Source organism: Oreochromis niloticus, linkage group LG22 (genome assembly GCF_001858045.2).
Source record: "Oreochromis niloticus isolate F11D_XX linkage group LG22, O_niloticus_UMD_NMBU, whole genome shotgun sequence".
Taxonomy (NCBI): Eukaryota; Metazoa; Chordata; class Actinopteri; order Cichliformes; family Cichlidae; genus Oreochromis; species Oreochromis niloticus.
Genome location: NC_031985.2, coordinates 17711345 through 17737303, shown reverse-complemented (window position 1 = coordinate 17737303; position 25959 = coordinate 17711345). Strand labels below are relative to the sequence as shown.

Here is a 25959-nt window from a genome sequence, read left to right as displayed (position 1 = left end):
TTATTTCCTCACAGTGGAAACAAAATGACACAATTATCAGATAATTATTATTATCGAAACCCTTTATCACCCACACGGTTCTCAGTCAACTAAAGCTCCCCTGAATAACCTTGTTAGGCATCGTGTTTATGTACGCTCAACTGACTAGTAAACATCAGGTGGCTCGCTTGGCTGAAAAGGCATTACTTTTCCTGTTAAAGTGTGTCTTTTACTGGAAGTCATGCTCCTGTCATTGGCTGTTATTGGCTGTAAACCACTGAATAAGTCTCTTTGTTTGCCCCTGTTGCGTACAACTTTCCCTGAGCCATGCTGAGACACAAATAAAGAAAAAACACCACGGCATCAAAAACAAATATGATGAAGCCGCTTCCAGCCACACTGGAAGCTACACGAATTCCTTATATTGGAAGAAGAATACATTTCACTGCACCTTTAAACTGTGTGCACAGTGAAATGTAGTACAATGTGTGGTATTATTTACTTAGGTGGTAAATAATTATAAATGGGATTGTGTGTTTTACTTCCTACAGAGACAGAGTGCAACCTTTCATTCTCTGAAAACTTCACTCAACGGAGGGATGCAAAATATCATTATAAAGACCAAAAATATACAATTTCATTATGTCAAAGGAATCTTTTAGGGTATTGTCTAGTTAGCTGTTAGGCCAGTTATTGTTAGCAAACTTCTGTGACATTTATGCTGTCCATGAAAGATATCATGTGAACAGATTATGTACAACTGTGATGTGGTTGTACAGGGGTAAAAGTTCAACAGTTTTGTTACCAAAGATAGTGTGGGACAAACTTAGGATGACCCTGCTGCCACAGCCTTTATCTACTCACACGCTTATCAACCAGACAGCACCAAACAAACTTAAATAGAATATATGGAAGTAAAACTTAATTGCCTCAGAAGCAAAATAACACAAAGTCAGATCATTTGCACTAAACTTGGAACGGAAAAAGAAAGGTTAAAAATGAAATCTATTTGAAGTTTGGCAGCAGAAAGTTGTTTGTATGATCTATCATCCAGCTGTTATCAGAGCCAGGCCGGCGTATACAACAGCCATTTGTCTTCATCCCAGTTCAGTCAGCATTAACCTCGTAGAGTCTACATTCATCAAACTTGTTCTACCCGAATTGATTAAATCCAGGATTCATAGCGAGGCTTACAATCACCTTATAAAGATGCTAAAACTGTCGAGTGTGTGTAGGCGTTTCACTGCAGACATAACGTTACAGCCTTCTGAGTTGCCCAGAGTCTACAAACTGTCACAATCCTTTAGCTTCATGTAAAAATCATAGCGATGACAAAGAGATGTTTAGATATTTAACCAATCAGCGACAAAGTGGACATGTTGGCGTACTGACAGCGGGTTAGATCTGCGTTAAATCTGAGCTGTTGCAACATCGTAACTCCAAACCTTTCTGATACCCTCCGTAGTAACCTCCCTAAAAAATATAACTACACATCACTCTGATGCCAAATACGTAGTCTAAATTAGGCTTCACTGTCGGGGTTATACAGTTTTTACAATCGTCTTAATCCTGCAATCCACTTTTGTTCTCTCCTGAGTGGCTCAGTGTTTCAATTCAGGAGTTTATCAAAATCTTAGTTCTGGGTTACTCAACTTTTCTTGGTGGAGGCACCTTCACTAAATACAGAGTCACAGGTTAGCTGTGTGAGGGTGGGACCTAAATGCACTCTGTCTCTATAGGTTTAATTTAGTTTTGACTTCCCTCAGCTCAGGAGGGAAACACAAAAAGGATTTCAATCCTTGATAAACTCTATTTTGTCAGTCAACCTGAAAATTTATAGGAAGTGATCCAAGAGAAACGGTTTAAAAAAATCACCACAGTTCCTCGGTCCTGATGTGAATGGTTCCTCATTTTAGGAAACAAACCTGCCCACATTTGTTTGTCAGCACAACTCTGGCTCGTCCTTTATGAAAACATTCAGTCAGACTTCGCCTCATGTGAAGATGTTAGATCTTCCGCTAGGAACGTAGGAAGAATAATTATACGTAATTTCTATGTAATTCGGGACTTGCATACACAGTGTGATGCTATTTTCAATATGGAGGAAATGCAGTGTGATTTAGAGAAACTGTTATCAAGTTAAGCAGATGGTTTCACTGTTTTTCTCCCTTAATAAGCAGCATCTGGACTGGATTATATCAGTGCGGTGTGGGTGTGACTGAAAAGCTGTGTGAGCTGGGTTGGGGTTTGGTAGCGTGAGCACCAGAGCCTTGAAGTGTGTTCTCTCCTCTCGTCCACAGCATGTGGGGCGTGGACAAACAGAGCAGCGAGCTGTCTAGCCAGGTGTCCAGTCTGGCTGCCAATCTGAGGTGAAAAGCCACTAATAGTGTGTGCGTGTGTGAAATGTCATGACCTTGTCTGTAGGGGGGGCTGTAGTCCACTTTGCACTTGAATGGGATTCTGTCTAAAACACAAACAACACTGGGTGCGTGCTGCCGTAGACAACGTTTCTTCTATTCTTTTTACTAACAACCGGCCTTAAAAATAAACTTTTTGAGCTTATTATTAATTTTGCAAAGACAGAGCAGGAAGAACTCTTCAATAAGAGCTTTTAAGAATATTTAGACTGTAAAAGAAAGGATTGCTCCGTCTATGATAAAGGCCTTGAAGCTACTCCTCATTTCTTTATGTTTTGCTAGGAAAATTGGAAATACATGCAGCAGTTTATTTACACCTGTATGGGAAAAGAGTGCATAAGGCAAAAACCTGTGTGTTTTGTGTGTTCATCATCAATTTTGACATGATCCTCAACATCAAAGAAGGCCCAAACCATGACAGAGCCTCTTCTGTGTTTCACTAAAGAAATCGGAACAAACTCAGTTTTTGTGACAGGCAGCTGGTAACAACGTTCCTAAAAAAATACACTTCTAATTGGTTCTTTGCTAAATTGTCTGTTATGCATTGAAAACAGTTAGGGGCTTTTTTATGCTTGAATGATTCACAGTTCGGTGTTAAGTGGTTTAACAAACAAACAAACAAACAAACAAAACAAAAAATGCTCAGGTACAAGGATTGGACAGGAAATGAGTGAAAAAAACAACCAATTTCCAAAGAAACACTTTGAAGGACCTTCAGAAATCCTAAATAAATAGGAACTACTGTTCAAGAAGTCTTTCTCCTTGGAAGCAAAATATAAAGAAATGAGGGGTGAATTAAGACTTTTGAGGTATTTCGTGGACTTTGCTTAAGCTTTTAGGTCTTGGATTGTTTTCACAGTGTATTTCCAAATTAGGCCAATAGATATTTAGTTAAATAGATCATTTATAAATAAATTATCTTTTTTTTTTAAATTTAAACATACATGGATACGGTGGCCCTTAAGGATAAAAAAAAAAAAACAATCACAAAAAGCTGCAAAAGCTTAAACAACAATTAGACAAAAGGCACAAACATTAAAGTAATAATTCGGACCACATGATTTGCATGCCATCATGTTCGCCATTTTCAAGCTTTGAGGAAAAGAACTTTGTCCAAGATCTTCCTGTTTTTGCATTCGATCCTGTACTCTATTACTTCTTTAGGGCCACCGTCCACACTCAGGTGTTCCGATTAACGCTTGAATTCCTGCATAAAAGCTCCACACGTTTTGTATTTGTAGATCAGAAAACAAGATTTTCTTATGGGTTTTGTTGTGCTTTTGCTTCCAAAACATTCAGAACATTATTGCTGTTGTTGAAAAGAAAACGTTGCCCGCAATAATGTTTCACACCTCTCTCCACACATGCCTTCTCGTCCACCTGTTCCCTTTGGTTTGGGCTCCAACATTTTGTTTTCTTCCCACAGTGTTGGCTCTCCGTCCAACCTGCTCTTGGGTAGAGATGAGTGGTTGGGCCGGTACTGTATCACACTTCCTTTTTCCTGTGTGTCTGTGCGCTTTTGGCTGCCTCCCTCTCTTAGCATGTCTGGTGCCGTCTGCAGTCAAACAGGAAAAGAGACTTAGTTCCGGTTTCCGCCATGTTCTCTAACCCGAGATTACTTTGTGTTTTCTCATTCTGGAGTTTCTACACCGTCACAGCTGACTCACTGCAAACCACCCTGTCACTCGAATCATTTCACGCTTGTTCCGCTGTTCTGTTGATCTTTTGGGAGCAGTTGGGATCTTAACTCCTGCTTTTAAAAGGCTCAGAATTGATTGTTTTTATGGAATAATCGAGTGTTGCTTTTCCCTGTTGGTGCTGTGCTTCGTAATGTGGGTTTATGTCTTCACATGAGTGGTTTTCCAGTTTTTCCATATTCCCTTTTGTCAAGTGGCTAATTATTTGTAAATTGTCTCTTGCTTTTCCTCTTTGTTCTGCCCCTTATCTTCCTTCCATATTTCTTCCTCTGCCTCTGTGACCCCATTCTCAGGCCGGTGACCAACATCCCTCAAGGCGCCATGCTGACCGTCAACACAAACTCCGGCGTGAGCATCAAGTCGGAGCCCGTCTCGCCCGGCCGGGATCGCAGCACCCCTTGCCCTCCTCCGTCTACCACGCCATCCTCGACCTCGGGAGGTACCATCCTGACTGCCCCGCCTCAATACCCCGGCTCCCTGCTGTGCCTGGAGCCCCCGACCGGCCGCTCGCCCGCAGACAGCGTAAGCAGCAACGCCAGCTCCTTCAAAGGCAGCGACCGCGACGACGCTGGAGTGGCTGGAGGTGGCACTGCGGGAGGAGGAGGAGGCGGTGGGGCCGGCGGCGGAGGTGGCAGCTCGGCAGGTCCCACCAGCCGGTCCGTGCCGCCTGACTTCAGCCCGTCGGCCGAGCTCCTCAGGGCGTCAAACGAACAAGACCAGGAGGGAGGAAACATCAAGCGCATGAGATTGGATGCCTGGGTCACATAAAGGCACTAACACCTCCTCTCTGCACCCACAGTGAAGTTTTGGTGACTCCCACAACACGCACCCACACTCATTCTTAGTCCCACCCCCCCCACCACCACCACTGCCCCGACCCCACTGCCATGTGACACTATCATCACACACAGTTATATTACTCAGCTGCGTCACCCAGACTTCAGAGGCTTTGCCAAAAAAAACATAAAAACAAGCATAAAAATCCTGATGGACGGCTCCGAGCTCAGCTGGATATTTTAGCCCCTCGGATGGAGGGACAGTAGATTTTTAAAGCCTTCTTGCTTGAATGGACTCCCACATATTGATAATTTTCTTTTTCTTCTTTGGTAGAAATAAGTTGTTTAAAGTGAAACCACAAAACAAACATTTCTCTTTCACACGGTTTCCGTATCGCCTCCATGTATTTACATCGACCTCCTTTCATTTTAACACAACGTGACTCGTGGCCTGTCGACATTACGGGACTAATGCCGCACGACTCGCCACTTCCTGCTCTCCAGAATCCAGCGTTTATTTAGGCTGCGTGCTGTCGATTCTCCTGTAAGGCACTTCCAAACTGCACTAAAGGAAATAACTTTATCTGGACAAAGACTGAGCGATTCTTGGCACTGACCAAAACAGACTCAAGCAAAGGTCTTTCTAGGTAAGAATATTTCTGCGTCAAAGGATTTTTTTTTTTTTTTTTTTTTTTGCCTCTGCTGCCACGACCTCATGCAACCAGGCAGGCCCCGAGCCCCTCAGGTGGCACTCTGCGGCTGTGTGAGTCGAGCACCTCGCCAGAGTGCCAATATCAACTTCTCTTTGAGATTTAAATAAAAAAGAGAGACAAACAAAAATGCCAAATGCCCCTGTTCTCTATAGGGACATGCTATCGCTCGCACTGTCGTGAAACATTGAGAATTGTATTGGCGGTCACTTTGTTCACAGACTGGGGTGCTCCTCCCGTCCTCTCACCTCATCTCCTCTGGAACTCGGATGGAAATCCAGCCGGTCACTCAGCTTATTACCAGGAGTAGATGCCATCCAAGTGAAATTCAATAGTAGGAGTTTTTTGAGCCTCTGTTGGCTCTTTTTATTTTTAAAATGATTTTATTTTACTTTTGGAGTAGGGAAGTATTTGGTTCTCTAAGTCCAAGTGTTCTCTATCTGTTGGTATTTTAAAACTCTGTTAGTCGTCCAGAAGTAGGAATTCCGACTTTGTATAAAAATCACTCCTTATACAAAAAAAGCTTTGATGTCCTCTTTAGCTCTCTATAGCTCTCCTTAGCTCTTTGCCGTGTTTCGAAAAAGTGAAAGGAAAAAGACATTTTTCTATATTTCTACCGCTTCAGTTGGCGACAAAGTAAAAATAGCTTTTCGGCTTCAACGACGTGTATGTACATATGAATATATTTGCATAGACTTTGCTAGGTATCCCTAAAAACAAGCAATGTGTTGATTCTCAGTGGATCTGTTTGCATATATGAGTGTGCATTTGATATGTTTTGAGATACAGGTGCAGGGGTTACGCCGCGCTGGGTGGTGCCGGCGGATCGGACGTGTTTCAAGTAAACCTATTTTATTCTAGTGTTGATGGTGTGTGCACTTTCCGTCTCTCACTCACAGAGGCCTGCTTGGTTGTGGTGTCATCATATTCGCTTGCCACAGTTCTTCTTCTTTCGTTTTTTTTTTGAAGAAAAGAACCCACGATCAAAGAAGGAATCCTACACCGTGACATAAACTTATTATCAGGACACTGCCGTTCACTTCTAGCGTAGAGAGGTAAAATACACTTTGACGGACTCGTGTAAAATCTTTTCCACGTCACGGTAAGCTGACAATTTCTTTTTTTTCCCATCGGGAAAACCAAGTTTGACGTTTAAGTGTAGCTTTTCTTGAACAAATCTGTTTTTCGTTGAACCATTTCAAGTGTGTGTATTGGTGTGTGAACCCAGGCTGTTTATCGCTCTCGATTATTTTACCTTCCCCCCCCCTGGAGACGATGCTCAAAGTGCAGACCGGCTGTTATTTAAACAATCCTACACCTTTCCGTCAGTGTAGGTGAGCAGCGTTTGACGCCGACTCTGGGTTCATGGCGCGAGTCGGAAAAAGACATTGGGGCCGCGTGGGATTTTCTCAAAAGACTGACGCGTCTAGCGGCGGCGTTGCTGAGGTATTTCATCGTCATCATCATCATCATCTTTCCTAGTGTGTGTGGAGGGTAGTTTTTCACTCCACTGATTTCAGGTTAGCGCTGCTTTCCCCTCTCAGTCAGCCACGGTTAGCAATTTAACAGCCAACACTTTCAAAGAGCGCTTATTGGAGAAGTTTTTTTTTAAGGAATAGTTATACAGTGAGTGGGAACGAGGAGATCTGTGCTTTTAGTGGTCAGTATGTACACAAAACACCAGCCAGCACGCCTGATGCTTACCTCTAATGCTGCATTTACAAAAGCGAGTTATTTACATTATTTACAGCTGCACATTGAAACGTTAAAATACAAGTTTCCCAAAAATCACTAAAGAAAGTGAATATATGTTATTTTATTATATGTTATAGAGTTTGTCAGAGCAACACAAATCCATTAGAATCAGTCGGGAAGTGATGCAAGCATGAAAGTTGTCAGTTATCTTTAGTGTCTCTTAACCCTATAATGCCCTTAATACAGGAGTTTCTGAGACCTCTATCTCGTTAACTTGATCAATACTTGCCATAATTTTAAAATCTTATGGACAAAACTCTTTTTCTTTGTCTAAAATTAACATTGTTGTTAACAAAAAGTTGCCAAAACACCCAATGTATCAAATGCGATACAAAGAAATATATAACAAGTATATAATCAAAATATATCATACACAACATGATATAGCAAAAACATTTTTTGTGGATTTTGTTATAAGGGTTAATGAGAATCACAGTTTCAAAAACTCAGGGTTAAAAAGGGTGCCCATTTTTCTCCTTACACACAATATGAGTCTAGATTCGGTTGTTTGGGCATCTAAGGCATAAGTCAAATTAGATATGTCACCAATCAAAGCATTTTATGTGTATTATTTACACATTGGCCTAACATGCAGTAGATCCCTGCATCAGGACCCGGAGGAGATCAGGAATGATAGCCATGGCGACACCTTACAGTGAAAGGTTTGGTTTCCAGATGAACTCTGAGGCTCTCTAAAGGCATGCTAGTTATAAATTTAGAATCCTAATATGTATGCATATCACATTTCCATGCTGAACCGACTAAATGTGACCAGCTGTGGCAAATTCCGATGTCAGAGAGAAAAATTCCAAGTGAGAATCTTGAACCGTCTGCAGGCCTGTGTCACCATTTGGATAATTTTTACACTTAAAAATTGGACTTCATATTTGTTCACGTGCTTAAATCCAAATGAAGATTTCAATTAAATTTGTGGTTTTCATCCACCGCTTGTGTAAAAAGCACATAAATAAATTTGGATGTCTCCACCTGACACGTCTTGGTGTTAGCGACCATAAAGTCAGCTCGAGCTCATTTAAAAGGAGCTATGCGTCGTCTGCATCCATTTTCACAATACTATAAAAGTATCGAGCTCAGGCATTTACATTACACAACTACAAGCCGCGGCACATCTCAGAGTTGAGATGTGAGATCTCAAAGTTAATGCAGCACTTCTTTTTTTTTTTTAGTTAAAATGACAGAGTGAGCTTTAGAGGTGCTGGCAGGCAGAGTGTGACCGCTGGACCGTCGTATCGAGCATCTTCTCCGGCCTACATCCCATCAAGAAATTTCAAGATGTCAAACTATTCCTTTTGAACACTCGGGATGGGTGTCCGCCTTCCTGCAGACAGAGCTAACGATCTCCTCTCGTACCACCCGCTCATTTCCACTTTTAGAAAAACTCACCTTCAGTGGCATCTCTTCGTGTCTGTGGGCGCTGATGTTTGACTGAAATGTGACACCACACCGATTGGCTTTGTTCATGTACAAAATGGGAAAAAAAAAGGTTCTCTGTCCAATCTAGCAGTGTAGTCACAAGACAATCTATATGAGAAATGAAAACCTGCACCCCTGTTACTTGTTGTGTACAATGTTTTTTAGAATCTCACTATTTTTGGATTAATTTGTGCTGGTGACAGTTCCATTGTCTATTATTATTATTATTATTATAATGATATTATTATGGAGCTTTTATTTTATTGCTATTTTTTGTGTAGGATAGCCAACTGTTTTTAATTTCCTCTCTCTTATTTTTCTCTTCCGTATCATAAACATATAGTACTGGTTTCCTTTTTTGAGGCAACTTTGCTGACAATTGCACGATCAGTTATTGTGGTATTAGCAAATGCAATGAAGGAAATACCAGTTAAATGCTGCAGTTTTAATTAAGATACAGAATATATTTATAAAACGGGAAACAACTGAAATTAGTAAAATCCTGAAATTTGAAACATGTAAATGCATGGGATACAGGTAACAACGACATATGTTACGTAATGATAAGGACATGCATCAGAGATGAGTTTTAAAGCAACTCAGAATAATGTAGCATATGAAATACTAAAGATGAAATTTATAGCTAATATATTGTGTTGAGCTGGTCTGCTTTGGGTTTTGTTGTAAAGAAAATATTTCTTTTTTTGTTGTTTTTTTTGAGAATGATATACAGTTTGTGTATATTTTCATATACAAAGTATGCACTGATATGTTATTGAAATTCTATACCGCTTTTACAAAAAAGTGTTTGTTGTACCAAAGTATCCAAGTCCCTTGAAACCTTATCCTTTTTGCGTATGTTTTACCGTATTTTATATATTAAATAGACAAACTGAGTGAAATGAATTTGGATCTGTGATTCATTTTTTTTGTTCCTGTGTCGAGGTGGGGGCAAAAGTGCTTCTATAATGACTCATCCGGAACATGTGGCGGCACAGCAAGAGGAGCGAAATACCCAGAAGTCTTTGTGAATTCAGTCCATTAGTGCATTTGCGTGTCTCTCTTTTCTTTTTTCCCTCCCCTCTTCATCCTCTGTTCATTGTCACAGTTACAAACACGTGAGACGGAGGTTTGATTCGCACATTCAACAATAACCAGACGGCCAAATTTAGCTCATCTCTCACAACCTCTGAGGAGGTGAGCAGCAGCTGTGCATCAACAACATCTGAGATTTAAGAATGAATAATTGTAGCTTTTCTAAAAAGCTAATATCTTTTAAAGCGTTGTTATTGTATATGGACTTCTACTCATTGTAATTTAAAGGGTTTGCATTGATGTTTCACAGGGGGGAAACTGCTAAAAGCAGAGAAATAAAAGCTGTTTTTAATGCAAACAAGTGTGGCATTAGATAAAAATGGAATTACTGGTAATAATGTTTTTATATAAGCAATTCTTTTTTTAAATTACTGATTTAAGTCTTTTTGAAAGGTAAAAGTTACTCAGTTTAACACCAAAATTGGTTTTAAAAATTAAAATGTGATTATTGGCAGATAAGATCTTTACATTAACAGCTAAATAGAAGTACTTCAACTGCTTGTCAATGCTAGTCTCTAATCAGCCAATCACATGGCAGTAACAGTGCCCTCGAGGTGTGCAGACGTGGTCAAGGTAACGAGATGAAATTCAAACTGAGTCATGCAGAAGAGCGCATGTGAACGAATGGCACGCTGAATCTTGAAGCAGATGGGCTACAGCAGCAGAAGACCACAATGGGTGCCACTGTTGTCAAATGAGAAAAGGAAACTGAGGCTACAACTCGCCAAGTTTGGAAAACTTTTGTGTAAAAAAAAAGATCAAATTGTGTCAGTCCTGCCTTTTATCAACTGCTGAGGCTGCCGGTGTAATGGTGTGGGGATATCTTTAAGCCCCTTAGTAAAAACCTAGTATTGTTTAAAGACCACAGCCTAGCTGAGTATTGTTGCTGGCCATGTCCATCCCTATATGATCACAGTGCTGTCAGTATTTTTAGGGCTGTGGCTACCTGCCTTTTCTAGGATTTTCGGCTTAAATAACCTTGAAATAGGCATAAAATCTTGTTTTTCATCAGCTGGCATTTATATAGTCCTCTACAGGCTGCTTCACACAGTGCTTTAATCTGTACACTTCATGCAGTCTTTGGACTGAGGGAGGAAGTCAGAATACCCAAGTACACTATTTAACTGTGCTATGTTCTCACTCGCACATGAACATCCTAACAGACGAGTCTTGTTGGCAGTTTAACCTGTGACACACAACATGTTCCAAAGTCCACATTAGAAACTGTTGCTGGACTTTAGATCCAGTCTATAATTTACACTCAACTTCTTGGTCATCGGTTTAAACAAAACGTAGCCACACCTGCGACTTGGTATCAGGACTTACCTGATACGATGTCTGTCAGTTTGGAGCCACCTCCGAGTAAAAGCTCAGTCACTGTCAACAGAAATGTAAACAAACATGTTTTTCACAGCAGGCTGTTCCTGCTGGATCAATCCTCAAAGTAACCGCCTGACCAGACTACAGCCTTAGTAACTTTTATGTCATTTCTATTCATTTACAAAAGAAAATAAATAAAACGCAGAGAGAAAAAAAAACGAGTCAGCAAATGAAGGTGGCTCTAAGCTCGTTTCATCGGCTCCCTTCAAGGGTAGTTTCCGATCAGATTGCGAGTTTGTTGGAATTCCTGCACAGGTCACAACAAGCCCGACATGAAAAAAGTTTCATATAGAATGATGGGTGTGTACATGCACACGCATGACATGACAAAGGCTGGGGAAACTAAAGCAAACATGGCAACCAAGACACATGTCTAAAGAGACAAAGGTGTGTGTGTGAACATTCAAGCAGCTTGTTGTGAACCAATAAGTGACTGTTTGCTTACACTTTAGCAAAAAGAAAGTTACACAGATTTAAAGCAGCTTTGTGTTGGCACCACAGTTCTGGGATGTTTGACGGACTCTGTTAGAAAAGGATTGAATCTATTGATTTGAACACATCGTTACACGGATAATGTTAATGATTGATATTAGATGGGCGAGTGGCGGGTTCACAATCCCTCTGATGTCAGACGCAGTAATGGACTTCACCCCTGTGGCACTGACTCAGAGTTCATTCACGTCCGTCGTTTGCTGGTTTCGATGCAGCGTTACTCACGGCGTTCCACGAGCTTCGTCGGGTCACTGCGATCGTGGCTCTGCGGTCTGCTTTTCAGGACTGGGGGCATTTTTTCAGCTTTACATTCTGATGTTACCGAAACTCAGAACATCGACTCGCCCTTTCCCGGACAGAATTGATGAAATGAGGCATTTTAATCTGAATAATCAGCTGCACCGTTATCATGTTTCATAATAAAGATTTATTGAACTCATTCAGGGGCCCAGATATTGACATTTTCTTTACATATTTACCACTGACAGCATGAGGGGGGGTAAACACAAAACATCCTTTGGACACACAGACATAAAAAAGGACAATCCAAAAATAGGATTTCAGTTTGTGCTGCTATGAACAAAGAAGAGCCTTTGATCAAAACAAAGGTGCATTTAACAGGCGCAGTTATAAATATTACGTTTAAAAAGCCACAGCTGGCAGCAGCAGTGTGAAAATAAAATAAATGGAAGACAATGATTTCAAAATCTTTTAATTCTCCTCTTATGTCGAGAGTTCAGATATTTTGTTTTAGTTTGTGTATTTTAAAGTTTAAGCCACCAAATATGACCTCAAGTGAAAAAAGAACAAGTAGATATACAAACAAAGTACTACATCAGCAGAAAACATGAGACTACAGAGTTGTAGGTCATTAAGAACGGATCATCTCATGAGGGCGTCCAAAATGTTAAATCTATATACACCGTTTTGTCTACATCATCACCTGCTCAAAGCTAAGTTCAAAAACAAGAAAAAAAAAAAAGACAACTGTACAGAGTGATCTGTTTTATGATTGGACGGTTGATTAAAGGTTTCCCTCCAGATTATCACGCAGCGGTTTCAGGGGTCTGAGCCACTTTAGAGTAGATTGTTCACTTTTTGGCGTGTGAGTGGAAATGATTTTGACACTCCGGTTTTTAACATTTTTAAAGTCACTTTCTTCACCCACAGCATAACTGGAGCTCGTACGTTTGAATTCTTTGTAAACAGAAAGAGGTCAGAGGAAACATTTCGCACTGAGAAGTCATAATCCTTTAGCTTTTCATGAACTGAGTGTTTTCTCACATTTATCGCCGCATCATATTTCCTGATGGGGTGCTGGAGTCGCTATTCCTGGGAAAGCACTGATTCAGCTTTTCTGATGTCACTGATTAACAGCCTCGTATAATGAGATGCATCAAGGCTAAATTATACAAAAATATTTTTTTTTAAAAAGCATCCTGCTGCAGCTGCTTCACATCAACCTGGTGAAGTAGCCACATGTTCACAACACTGCTGATCAATGATCATAAAACATATTTTTGTAATTTTCTCATCAGCAGATGACTTCTTTATTAAAACTTGGGGGGGGGGGGGTTGGTTGTTTTTTTTTTTTTTGTTTGTTTTTTTTAACCAAACGTCCTCTCAACCCCCCCAGAACAGAACGAGCTGTCTGTGAGCAAAAACTGTGTCGTTATACTCCAAGTATTATATTACAGGTTTCATTGTCTCTCTCCGCTCCACGCCCTTTTAACCCCACCAGCGCTGCCTGGGTGGAGGAGCCGAGGTGGGCGGCGCCACATCAAAGACGCCGTCTTGTCCCATCGACGAGCACACGAAGTAGAGGTTGGTGCCCAGCATGACCAGTATGGGGAAGAAGGAGAAGCCGAAGCCGAAGCCTCTGGCGCTGCTGCCCAGGGAGAGGCAGAGCCAGTAGATCAGCCTGCAACGAGAGGCAGATGTTTGAAGCACAGTCACCAGCAGCTGGACAGACGACACAATAATGAGAGAAGATCTGATCACTGCCCGCATCAGCCCACACACCCACTCTCTCCTTTCAGCAGGAACATTAGACAGCGCAGCTCCTTTATGCTTTTTCATCTGTTTTTGTATCGAGTGCTTGATGACTCAAAGCTGCACTAATGGCTTAATAGAAGGTTTTTTTTTTTTAAAGTGTCCTAATTTTCTGTCATTGTGTTTTCAAGACTGTCTGAGATCTTTTTCAGGGCACAATGTGATGGAGTATTGGAGATTTGAGGCCCTGTTTTTCAGTATGTAGCTCAAAGTGCTGTGGTATAGGAAGAATTAATTATCGTCTCAGAGCTCTCAGCCCGAGTTGCAAACTAAATGCATTAATCATTACAGCAGTTTTTAAATCAGCTGTGGTGGAGGCAGCAGACTGCTTATGAAAAGAAGAACGTAGCCTCTGGTTTGCATTTTTTCTAATGGCCAGCAGGGGGCGATTTTCTGTGGTTAGAAAAAGAAGTCTGGTTATTTAAACGTCATCTCCCTTCATCCACGCCATCCGTAAATCCGACAATCAGAATGGCCGTGAATGCACAACTAAGTGAGAAAACGTAAGGGACAGGACTGGAGAGATTGGGCTCTGTCTTTTTTTTTTAAGTACATAATAAACTTACATTTGCTGAATACAATCTAGAAATCTTTAGGCTACTTTGCTGACCTAGCTTCTTGGGACAAGTTTCCAGTATGATCAGTGGATACCAGGGCAAAGACTTTCTGCTCTATTCACCACCTGCTTATAACTGTGCATGGTTTTTCAAAGAAATATAAAGGTGTTCCCTGGCTTTTATTCCACACCGTCCATTTATGAATGCTCAGATGTAACAAGTTAACAGAACATTGGCTACAAATGGAAACCAGAGCGCTTCCGATGCCAAATATGTTGCTCCTAATTGTTTATACCAGGGGTGGGGAACTCCAGGCCTCAAGGGCCGGTGGTCATACAGGTTTTAGATATCACCCTGGGTCAACACGGCTGAATCAAATGATTAGTTCATTACCAGATCTCTGGAGAACTTCAAGACATGTTGAGGTGGTAATTAAGCCATTTAAATCAGCAGTGTTGGATCAACATCTAAAACCTGCAGGTCACCAGTCCTTGAGGCCAGGAGTTGCCCGCCCCTGGTTTATGCAGATTACCCAAAATATAATGACATGCACAAATGTAAAAAAAAAAAAAAAAATGCAATTTCAGAGTGGAATTTTTGAGAAATAAACCCTGAGGTACCCTTGGCTTATCAGCAGTCTTCAGAGTCCCGCAGCACACTCTTTGAACCAGGGATCGATACGATCAGCTCACTGTTTTTTGTAACCAGGCGGCACTGTGATGTCCCCACTGCAGATGTTTTTCTTTTGCATGCAAGCTTTAAACTGTGGATAAAGTAACTGCAGCAGTACGGGTGATCAGACAGGTTTAGGGCAAATCCCCAGTTGAACCAGATGATGCATGCATCCAGCAGTTACATGCATGACGAGTCCAACAGAGAAACAGCAGGAAGTAACAGGTTACATAACAAGTTACTCACCCTCTCTGTGGTTTAGATAATATATCTATCTATCTATATATTTAGTAAAACTGATCGAGGGGTCATGTTTGTTTCTTCAGCCACTGACTGAACAAAGAGTGAAACTTTATTTAAAAGGCTGTTAAAAAGGCTTTTTTTGTCTGATGATTCTTTAAAGTTTGAAAAGGAACTTCATGTTCTTTAGCTTCTCCTCATTTATTCATTTAACTGAGGGCACAAAAACAAATAGTTTGTTTTTTTACAAGTGAAGATGATTATCTGTTCTTGCACAGTATAATTTGAAAGTAATGGTTTCACAGTCTTTACCTCATACTTGTGGAGCTAATGTGCAACCAAATAAAAACCAATTAAAGCATCAAGCACCATTTTAAAGGGATTAGAGTTCAGTGTTGTACACTTAAAGATCAGAGGAGTAATCATATTAAAAGCTTTTAAAAAAAAAAAAAAACACTCACTACAGCCTCGCTTTCTGTCTCACAGAAATTTGACCTAGTCAGTCTAGTGAAGTCGTAGTAATGATGGCTCTGAGTCTGAGCACGCTGACTTTGCAGCTTTAGCCGGACTTTTGTCTGCTCAGCACCTTTCCCAGGTTTCACAGAGACGACTGCGACAGTCGAACAGGTTTAACACTTAATCCATGAAAGTTATGTCTGTGATAGAGATCATTTTATAGGGACAATCACAGCTCATGGAGGATAAATCGTATTGACGTACAACAGCTCCTGGATTTTAGTAAAGTAACTGCAACAGTGTTGTCATCAACCCTCCCCCTTAGCATGAACTGTAATAGGTTTGGTCATTATGACGTGCGGACATCTGGACAAACTTTTAGTTTAGTTTTTGTTTTTTTTAAACAATACTTCAAAAACTGCTGATCATCCCATTATTACTTAGCACCAATTATCAAAAGTTAATGCAATGCATGGTTAAACTCCAATCATACAAGGCTATTATGATCGACACACTGGTTGTGTCAAGCACAATGATGTGACCACCTATACTGGTACTGAGGACATGCCAAACTTGCACTAATTTCCTTAATTTCCTTTTGTCACTCAGACAAAACCTACCCATCAACACATGTAAAAGACCCGAACTTTAAGGTTATGTATATAACCCCGGTTCTCTGAGTACCATGAGTGAGCCTTTCACCAGACAGCCTCCTTGCTATAGAAGCAGGGAAGAGGTATGACACCATGTCAGCTTATTATACCACAAGTCCTAGTCCCTCCTGATATTAGTGTTGCTGAGGACATTCAAGCTTCTGATGAGGTCACACAGGAGTGACCATGTTGCACGCAAACAGTGACATCACCACAAACTCATAATTTATCTCAACTATACCTCTGCAGCAGCACTGGTACAGCGATGCAAGCATAGACCAGAAACAAAGAAATGCATGAGATTTTATTTGGAAAGTAATCTTTTCAAGCTGTTAAAGCATCTCCCTCTGTATTTGTTTGGGATTCTTTGAGTTTCTGCACGAATATTTAATTCAATGGTGATAAAAAAGACGATCAGTTCAGCTCAGATGCATCTTCAACAGCACAGAAGCCTTTTTCGGTCTGTTAGGAAGTTGGAAAATTATTCCATCCATAAAATTCCATCTGTATCAGCATTTTCTTTACTATTTATCTAATTTGGGCTAAGGGAAGATGAGCCTATACCAGCTGACAATGAGCAAGACTTGACAGACAGATTGCAAGTCTATCACAGCAATACAACCAAAAACTCTCACATTCACACCACTGGCCAGTATCACAATCACACTTTAACCCAACATTAATATCTCTGCCGCTCGAGTACTCAGACAGCACCAATGCAGGCTTGACACAGAACCCTCCTTATCCAACTGTCTAATCATTTGTGGGGGGTTTTGCCTGGATTCACAGCATTATTTTATTTTTGTGTTGATTTTTCCCACCTTGAAGCCTTCTTTGAATGATGATAGTCTTATTTATGTCTTAATTTAACCTTGTTTTACTTAATCATCGCTGTGCTCCATGTTTAAATAGTCTGAAAAGTCTTATGAGAGACGAGTCTTATGAGAGAGTGTCATTCAGTAGGTATAAACTAATCATCATAATATTTTCATCACCGAACTACCTGTTGCTGACAACACGCACACAAACACGTACCTGCCAAAAACAAATACGATGGTGAGCAGCGGCACCAGTTTGATGAGGTCCTGGCTGATGTAGGTTGCCATGACAGCAAGCTGGAGGAAGTAGAAGAGGAAGAGGCCAAGCGATTCGTTGACGTAGTGCCAGTGCACCGCCACTTCTATGTTCAACAGGTTACTCTGAATGAGGGGCTTGACCGCGCTGTAACGAAGCCGGGCGAGGCCCTGCACCACCACGCCTGCAGAGAAAGATCATCATCACCTCATTTTCTTGTTCTCCATTTTCTTATTTGCATGACAAATTTGTTTTGGTGCATTAGAATTTAAACACAGGAAAACACTAAAGTCTCACCGAGCAGGATGGGCACGCTGGCAAAGAATGCGCAGCGTAGTGTGTACAACACCCTGAGGGGGGCGCTTTCAAGCTTTGGCGAATCAAAAGGTATTAGGGCGTAACCACCCCACACCAGGAAAGGGAAAAGTATTGCTGCAGCCACCATCGCCAAAACCACCCTCAGTTTCTCCTTGCAGATATGCTCACACAGGTCTGAGGAGGAAGAACACAGTTACGGTTTATGATTAGCCAAAGTTAAAGCGCTGAAGTGTGAAAAATCAATATCTGTAACTCTGCAGGAAGGAGACTGTGACAAAAAAGATGACACAACACATCCTGAAGCCACAGCATGATTCACCTAAAGACATAATTATGCGTCATTAATCCCAGTTAAGCACCAAAAAAGGGAGATCTAGGCCGGGCCACCAATGACTTTCTCACTGGGGAAAAATGTGCTCCAGAAAACACGTTAACCTACTTGGAACAGAACCAACATGTGATTAGATCATCAAATTAAAATGGACCTATTATCCTCAATTACTGCTCCATAGTTTTATTCTTTGACTTTAATAGAGTAACTTTGCATAATTCACACTTCCTGATTTATCTTACACTTGGTCTTGATGCAGCCTCTCAGTTCACCCACTGTGTGAAACAAGCTCCTCTTCTGATTGGCAGCCCCTCACGAATAGAAGAGGTGGAGCTTCTGTGCTATTAAGTAGAGCCTCGTGTCTGAGGCAACCATATATATAGCATAATTCAAGATTTTATTGTTGTGAAATTAAAATATTGCGCTTTTTGTAAGGTGTTCTAGGTGCGTAAAAGCCACAAATAGGCCGTTTCAGCCAATTATTAGGTGGATGTTATGGAATGCGATGACATCATAATACCTGATATCGAGGTGCCTTAGATGTGCCTGTGTGCCAACTGCGGCTGCTCAACTCATGACTGTGATGGCGTTTTAAATACTTTGAAAACAAAAGTGAAACTATTTTTCAGAATAAGAGCACTCAGAGTAAAACGGTGCTGCCCGATTTCAGCGGTGCAAGAAGTCGGTCCTTATTAATATTAATAAAAAAGTGGGCTGGGTGTAGCAGAGCGGAGTCTGGGTTGGTTGGGATACTCACAGTACTTGTCATCATTGGTTGTCCACTCCTGGTAAACCTCTACAACGGAGTCGTGCTCCATCTCCGGCTCCACCTCCTTCTCTCTGAGTTGCCTGCTCTCCTCGGGGACCTCTTTCGTGGAGTGATTCAAAATCGTGACTTGTGGCGTGAAACCCGGAGATGATTTTTCCGAGACCCACGTTAATCCCCCTTCGTCTTCCTCCTCATCTTCCTCATCCTCATCATCTGCGAGGGAGCCGTCCTCTTTATCACCCTGCTTCACCTTAATCTCATCGTCCCTCCACCTCTCCCCCTCGGGCATGCTCTCCCTCCATTTGGTCTTGCTCTTCACATCGCCCTCTTCCTGGCTCTGCTCCTCTGACAGGTCCTGGCTCCCTCTGCTGATCCCCGTGTCCCTCTCTTCAAGCTCCGATCCTCCTTTTTCTGACGAGATTCCATCATCCTGGTCTGTGAGGGCTCCGCGGTTTTTGTCTGCCGACCACGGTAAAGTGCTTGGCTCCAGAAAAGCAGAGCTGGTCACATCATCATCTTCTCCTTCTTCTTCTTCCTCCTCCTCCTCCTCATCTGTAAACTTTCTTTTGTCCTCCAAACTGTTATGTTCTTTTGGCTTTTTACTTACTGCTATTTGTGGCTCTGCAGATGACCCAGTAGGTGAAAATGACAGCTCCTCACTTGTATTGTTGATTAGGTCAGCCATTCTTGGTGTTTCTTTATTTCCAGTCAATACCAGCTGCACTGCTGAGAATCTGTTGTTACCTGCTCCTAAAAGTCCTCTTTGTTCGCATTTCTCTGTGAGAGAGGGAACAAAACATTATAACGATGCTTGAAGCAGCAGCCTGCTTCAACTTGAGCTTCATAAAAACATCAAAGTTCACTGTTTATCATGGGCGTGTTACCAGATATGGCTCACTCTTTCCTCACACATACCAGCACTGTGCATACAACATGTTACTGCAGCTCTGATTTATGTGACAACCTTAACACATGAATCACTACATGTCTGAGTCGCAAATGCAATAAACGACTAATCCAGAGAGGGTGAACGGCAAAATTATTAGGAGATAATGGTGTACACTCAAAGGCCACTTTGTTAGGTACGCCTGTTGAATTTATCTTTAATGCAAATATTTAATCAGCTAATCACATGGCAGCAACTTCACCAGCAACGGCTGCACTGCTTTGAGCTGATAGGAAGGTAACAGTAACTCAAACAACCACTTGTTACAACCAAGACATGCAGAAGAGGATCTTTGAATACACAGCACAGCACTTGAAGCAGATGAGCTACAGCAGCAGAAGACCACACCAGGTTCCACTGCTTTTAGCTAAGAACAGGAAACTCAGACCATTGCGTGATCATCACTGTAGTATCCTCCCCACCTGGAGGAGGCAGACTCAGGACACGCTGGAGAGATTACATCTGTTGGCTGGCCTGGGAACATCTTGGTGTTCCCAAGGACAAGCGGGAGGAGGTGGCAGGGCAGAGGGAGGTGCTGCCCCCGCCACCCGGCCCCGGATAAGCTGAAGAAGATGGATGGACTGCAGACTGTCTTTTCACTTGCCCCTCTGTGGTTAGCATCTGAATCTTCTTCACAAAGTCTTTTTCTGATGATAAGTTTTCTGCTGGTCTAATTGATTTTTATTCCTTTATAAAGATGTTGATCTCATAACGAATCTTTTTGATATTTATTGTATTTCTTGTTGAAAAGTTGAGCGCTTTTTTTTAAACTCTCAATTGAACTGTTTTATTGGAACTCTTTCCCCCATAAAGACGACATCTAACGACATCTCCTGCACCCTTAATGACAAGTTTTGACACCTCACTGTATATCAATAAAGATCTGGTTTGATGGGCATTAGAATATAATCTGTGTTTTTCCAAGGGTAGCTGGATAGGCAGAGACAACCCTCACTAACCTCTGATCCACACCCAGTCATTTTGTTCTATAAGCAGGCCTAAAATATGAGAGAAACCACACATAAGTAATATCTCCGTTTCGGACAAAATACAGCATTAATGATCAGGTCTTCTCAGCACCTCCAATGACATCTTGATGCAAAATCATGCAGGAGATTAATTTGTTCTGCTGATGTCTACCTTCAAAAACGCTGACCATCACTTTTTGCTCGGTTAACTGAGATACTGGGTGGGTGTATCATGGCCTGGTTTGAAGTGATTCTCATCACATCTGCCTGAATGGCCCTTTCCCATGGCTGCTTCTAAGTCTAGGTCCTATTCCACTTCTCCTGCCTATGGTGTACCAGAAGGCTGTTTCCGTCCTTCTTCAGCACATTTTGAGCAGTATTAAGTACTTTTTTGGATCAATCTATGCAGATGACGTTCATTTGTGTGTCTCCTTTAAGCCCCAAGATCTTTCCAAGTTGTATAGTTACTCTTCGATTTAGAATCTATTAAAAGTTTGATGTTTGACAATTTTCTTCAACTTAATGAAGCAAAAACAGAAGCCTTTTTTTTGTGCCTCGAAAAGATTTGTGTCCAAGGTTATGGAAAATTTAGATCCTCTGCCACGTTAGCTAAATATTCTCTCAGGTGTAACTTCTGACTCAGCCTTTACTTTGAATGCTTAGTTTAAATCTCTGGTTCACTCTCAGATTCTACTTGAGAAATATTACCAAGTTCAGTTTCATTGTGTCACACTCTGAATTGGAAATCGTTATTCACACCTTTATTTCATCACATTTGGATTACTGCAATTCATTGTTCACTTGTCTTAAGAAAGCTTCCTTGAAACTTCTATAGGTTATCTTCTAAATCTCCTAAGTATTCCCACGTGACAACATTGTTAATTCATTTGCCTTGACTCCCCATTACCTTCAGAGTCTACTTTAAGGATCTGGCTTTGACATTTAGAGCTCCGCAGAGACAAGCTTCAGGTTACATCAGTCAACTTTTACATCCTTAGATTCCCAGCAAGGTCCTGGAGGTCAAGTGATCAGGGCCTGCATCACACAAGGCTGAGAACTTAAAGGAGAGAGCTTTTATAACAGTGGTCTCCAGATCTGCAATTACATCCTTCTGAGCCTGTGATCAGTGGATTTGATCCCTTTTAACAAGCAGCTAAAAATGCATCTTTTTAAACTTGTATTTGATTCATTTTATAGTTGCTTGAGATTTTTTTTCTGAAAATGTCCTATACAAATAACATTTTAGTTTGAGTCTCAATTTCTACTGCGACATTCTGATGGTAGGATCAGAATTTGGCAGAAATGTGAAAGCATGGCTCCATCCTGCCTTGTATCAGCGGTTCAGGCTGCTTGTGATGTAACAATTTAGGGGACATTCTTGTGGTATACTTTGGACCCCTTAGTACCAACCTGAGTACTGTTGCTAACCATCTCTCTTTGAGACCAGTGTACCCATCTGCTGATAGTTGCTTCCAGTAGGATAACATGCCATGTCACAAAGCTGAAATCATCTCAAACTGGTTTCTTGAACATGATAATGAATTCACTGCACTCACAGTTACTAGATCTCAACCTAACAGAGCACCTTTGACATGTGGTGGAACAGGAGACCCATCATGGATGCGCAGCTCACAAATCTGCAGCAACTGTGTGATGCAATCATATCAATATGAAGCAACATCTCTGAAGAACGTTTCCAGCACTTCTTTGAATCTATGACACTGAGGACTAAAGCAGTTCTCGTGGCATTTCACCACTGTGAGGCCTCAACCTAGAATCAACTGCATCGTCCATTAATCTGATTTGAGCTGTTCAGGATTGAAAATATTGTGCAAAGTCGTCATAAAAAGTTGAAAAAAAATCTAATGTGTTATCAAATGTTTTGTTTTCTTAAATATTTAAGAAAGTGAGATAGGAGTACTCAAAGCCGTACACGCATTAAAATTTGTGAGGCAGCCGCTGCGATTTCTCAGGAAATACCTCTGCTTCTGGACGATTGGTCCACATTATCGGTATTTCAAAAACAGATCACTGTTGATCAAGTTTAGTGTCTAGAGTTTGCTGTGAAGGCTGGCGGTGTCACAGAGACGTTTTTAGGCCTTTAAATGCCTTGTAGAGTACCTTTAAAAGCCCGTGAAAGCAGCAGTAGCGTCAGCGAGAACTTGTTTAGCAACTCTATATTTAGTACGACTCAGCCCGTGGACTCTTCGCCGCACTGGGTTTTAAAATATATATTTTTTAAAAAGCTAACGGTCGATTTACCTGTTTTTAAATCCGGTCACATCACTGAAACAATCCGTAACTTCGTTTAAAAGTCGCCAGTTTCGCCGTTTCCCGTAAGCGGAAACAAAGTTCCAGACAGGTGAGGCCAGGTGCTCGAAACGGAAACAGTGCAGAGGTATCACTCCGCTCGAGAAACGTCACCATAAACATCGCGCTCTCTCGAAGCCTTATTGTATCGGGGTTTTGGCCAAAGTTAGAGTGTTTATCTTTACTATTAATCTTTACTGTCTTTACTAAAAAGTCACGTGTTCAGCTAATCAACTTTTATTCCAGAGCTGAAAGGCTGCAGTTCCTCTAGTGAACACTTGAGAAGCTGTCCTCAGAATGGCTCAATCCCTAAATGTTAACATGCCCAATTTTACAACATAAAAAGCATGTTTACAGCCTCAAATTTACAACAAAAAATGTCCTTTTTCATAACAAACGCAGTTCCTTTCACAGGCTAATTTATTCACCTGAATACAGGGGCGTGGCCTGTACAGAAACAGAAGGCCAGGAGCCTCCTCTCCATGCCATACATCATAGCAGGTCTCACTACCATCTTAGAAACTTTCACCTTCATTGTTGTAACTATCCTTCTGTTACAAATCACCACTGACACTCGTCTCGACCCACTCCACCCTGGCACTCGGTCCTTCACCTCTCTTGCAAGCTGTCCATTGCATTGCATTAAACCCAGATATTTAAACTGATCCACCTTCACTACTTCTGCTCCTCGCAGCTTCAGCTTTCTATCTGTCGCTCTTTCATGCACACACACATATTCTATCTTGCTTCTACTGACTTCATACCTCCATCTCTCCAGGCTCTTTCCCACCTTCCTCATGCAGTACCACAGTTCCTGTCTCGGCACCCTATTATATGCTTTCTCCACAGTCCTCAAATACCAACACACTCAATGCTCTTTCTCAGCATTAAGTCATACTGCTGCTCATTGATCATCACTGCTTTTCTTAACTCTTTCTCATCTCTTCATTGCATGTTTTTGTTTTTTTTTTTGTGCATGCATCTTCTCACTCTCCAAGACTATTAAACAGACTAGTTAAAAAGTCCACTGCCCTCTCTCGTAGACATCTCTATAACTCCACAGGTTTGTCATCTCAACCAAGCGCTGTTCCACTCTTCTTCCTCTTCATAGTTCCCCTCTCCTTCTCCTTAGTAATCCGCTGCATTTCCTTATTCACTAGCTCTCCTTTGCTTTCTCCTCTCTGTCTCATCAGCACCTCACTGTTCCTTCAATTATGCATAATATATGCATAATTGAACTGAATAATTATGCATTATTATACATAATAATTATGACTGCATAATACTCACTGAGTCAATTTTTTGATGTTGCTTCCTGCTGACAGTATGGAGATATTTGCTCAGAAGCAAAAAAGTATCCTCCCTGCCCCACTTACCCTTAACATAGCCACTTTTTCCCCTTTCTCATCCCCGTCGTGTTCATGGTGCATATCTCAATAAAGTTGTAGTCCTGATAAATCAGCCTCTAGCTAATGTTTCAGAAATGTATCCAACTTCTTCAGTCTGAAAAGTTTTTTGGTTGCTTTGGTCAAAGGTTTAGGGCCTCTGTGATGCTGAGGCCCACTGGCCTCATTATTAATCCGGCCATTTCAGTCAACAGTGAACTTATCAATGAACGACAGCGTGCCAGTTTCATTAACAGGCATACAAAACAGAGCCATAAAAAACAGATGTGTGGGTCCTTTGGGTAATCAACCTCTCTGTTTTACTTTATTTTACACCATGGAAGATTGTTCCAAAAATCCTTTGTTTGGGTGTTTTTGTGAACTACAGCCTGGTTTCTATTCGTGAGTCTTGCAGTGAATTACCTCATCCCACAGCCATGAAGTCATCAGGTTGTTTTGCATTTTCTAGTTTAAAATCACAGCTGTTTTTTCATAATAGCCCCACCTGTTCATTATTACTGTCTCCAAATGCACGGTCATCCCTTTGCTCCTCATATTAACAGACTCCACTGCTATCTTAACAGCACCCAGTGTGTGTGTGTGTAAGTGTGTGTGTGTGTGGATAAACTAATGTTGCAATGGCACACAGATGGAAACCAAAAACAATTATTTTTAAACCCTGTACTTTCCGTTAAAAAGGCTGTATGTCACAAATAAATCTGTTCTCTAAGCTAAGATTTTATTCTTAAAATGGCAGTTCATAAATAATACTTACATATTTTTCACCTGTAGTTCTTTTTTTTTTTTTAACCTTCAGATGGTCCATTTTTTGAGATATCGACTGTAGAAATATGCCTTTTCTTGAATTTAATGTATCTACACAACTATATACATGGATAGCTACCTGCTTAATCCAAAAGTCCTTGTTGTACGATCAAAGAATTCCAAGGCACTTTTGTTTTTTAAGTTTACCCTAAAAAAATAAAAACCCTCGAGCACCTTTCAGCTTAAACAATGGCTCTTTTTGTTGTCCTTTCACCAACAGGAATCTCCCACCTCGGGTGAGAGTGGAAAATTCCACCAGTGATTCTCCTAAAGTAGGAATTTTTAAAACCTGGACCAGGTGTAGGAGTCTGTCTGGGTCTGTAATTTATAAACAAACAAGCTTCCCTTTGGGTAAAACGTCCTTGTCGTGTCACCTGTTTGTCTGTGTGTACGGAGAGATGACAGACAAAGGATTACTCTTATGAAAGTCAAAGGTTTGGACACATCCACCCATTTATACAATCATAAATAAATAACTAGTAGAAACTGGAGTATCATTGTGAGTGATGGTGTACTGAGCCAGACTCTTCTTGAACCCCCATTAATCAGTTTTCTGAGGTTCTCCACTCCTGTACAGTCATCTTCAACCAGACACCCCAAAACACGATGAGGTCATAATTCCAGTGCAATCACTTTATAAGCTAAAGTTTCTATGGGAAGATTTTACA

General features: G+C 41.2%; 2 protein-coding genes across 7 annotated transcripts in view; one reads left to right on the top strand and one right to left on the bottom strand.

Moving 5' to 3' along the window:
- Nucleotides 1-9674, top strand: part of LOC100690941 (myocyte-specific enhancer factor 2D homolog) — a 32837-nt gene extending 23163 nt beyond the window's left edge. For 2 of the 5 annotated variants that reach the window (XM_005457265.4, XM_005457264.4), the window contains 3 exons: nt 2280-2348; nt 3823-3873; nt 4387-9674. In XM_005457265.4, coding sequence (XP_005457322.1) covers nt 2280-2348; nt 3823-3873; nt 4387-4861 — 595 coding nt within the window. In that variant the 3' untranslated portion in view covers nt 4862-9674. The remainder of the gene's footprint in view (nt 1-2279; nt 2349-3822; nt 3874-4386) is intronic. The other 3 variants (XM_005457268.4, XM_013275908.3, XM_005457266.4) reach the window with 2 other exon arrangements.
- Nucleotides 9675-12142: 2468 nt separating this feature from the next.
- On the bottom strand, nt 12143-23232 carry tmem79a (transmembrane protein 79a). 2 transcript variants are annotated; one of them, XM_005457263.4, is made up of 5 exons: nt 23034-23232; nt 18846-19634; nt 17737-17931; nt 17401-17623; nt 12143-13656 (listed from the first exon to the last, which is right to left on the bottom strand). In XM_005457263.4, the coding sequence occupies exons 2-5, from the start codon at nt 19540-19542 to the stop codon at nt 13464-13466; spliced, it is 1308 nt and encodes a 435-aa protein (XP_005457320.1). In that variant the 5' UTR covers nt 19543-19634; nt 23034-23232; the 3' UTR covers nt 12143-13463. The 2 variants fall into 2 exon arrangements, with proteins under 2 accessions (XP_005457320.1, XP_013131331.1); XM_013275877.3 differs by lacking the exon at nt 23034-23232 and adding an exon at nt 22893-23011.
- Nucleotides 23233-25959: the final 2727 nt, after the last annotated feature.

Coding starts and splice junctions, on each gene's coding strand:
- tmem79a (XM_005457263.4), bottom strand. CDS start 19,542: ATGGCTGACCTAATCAACAATACAAGTGAGGAGCTGTCATTTTCACCT. Junction 17,932..18,845: donor AACCAATGATGACAAGTACT/GTGAGTATCCCA, acceptor CTTCCTCCTCAG/ACCTGTGTGAGCATATCTGC. Junction 17,624..17,736: donor CAGCGTGCCCATCCTGCTCG/GTGAGACTTTAG, acceptor CTTTCTCTGCAG/GCGTGGTGGTGCAGGGCCTC.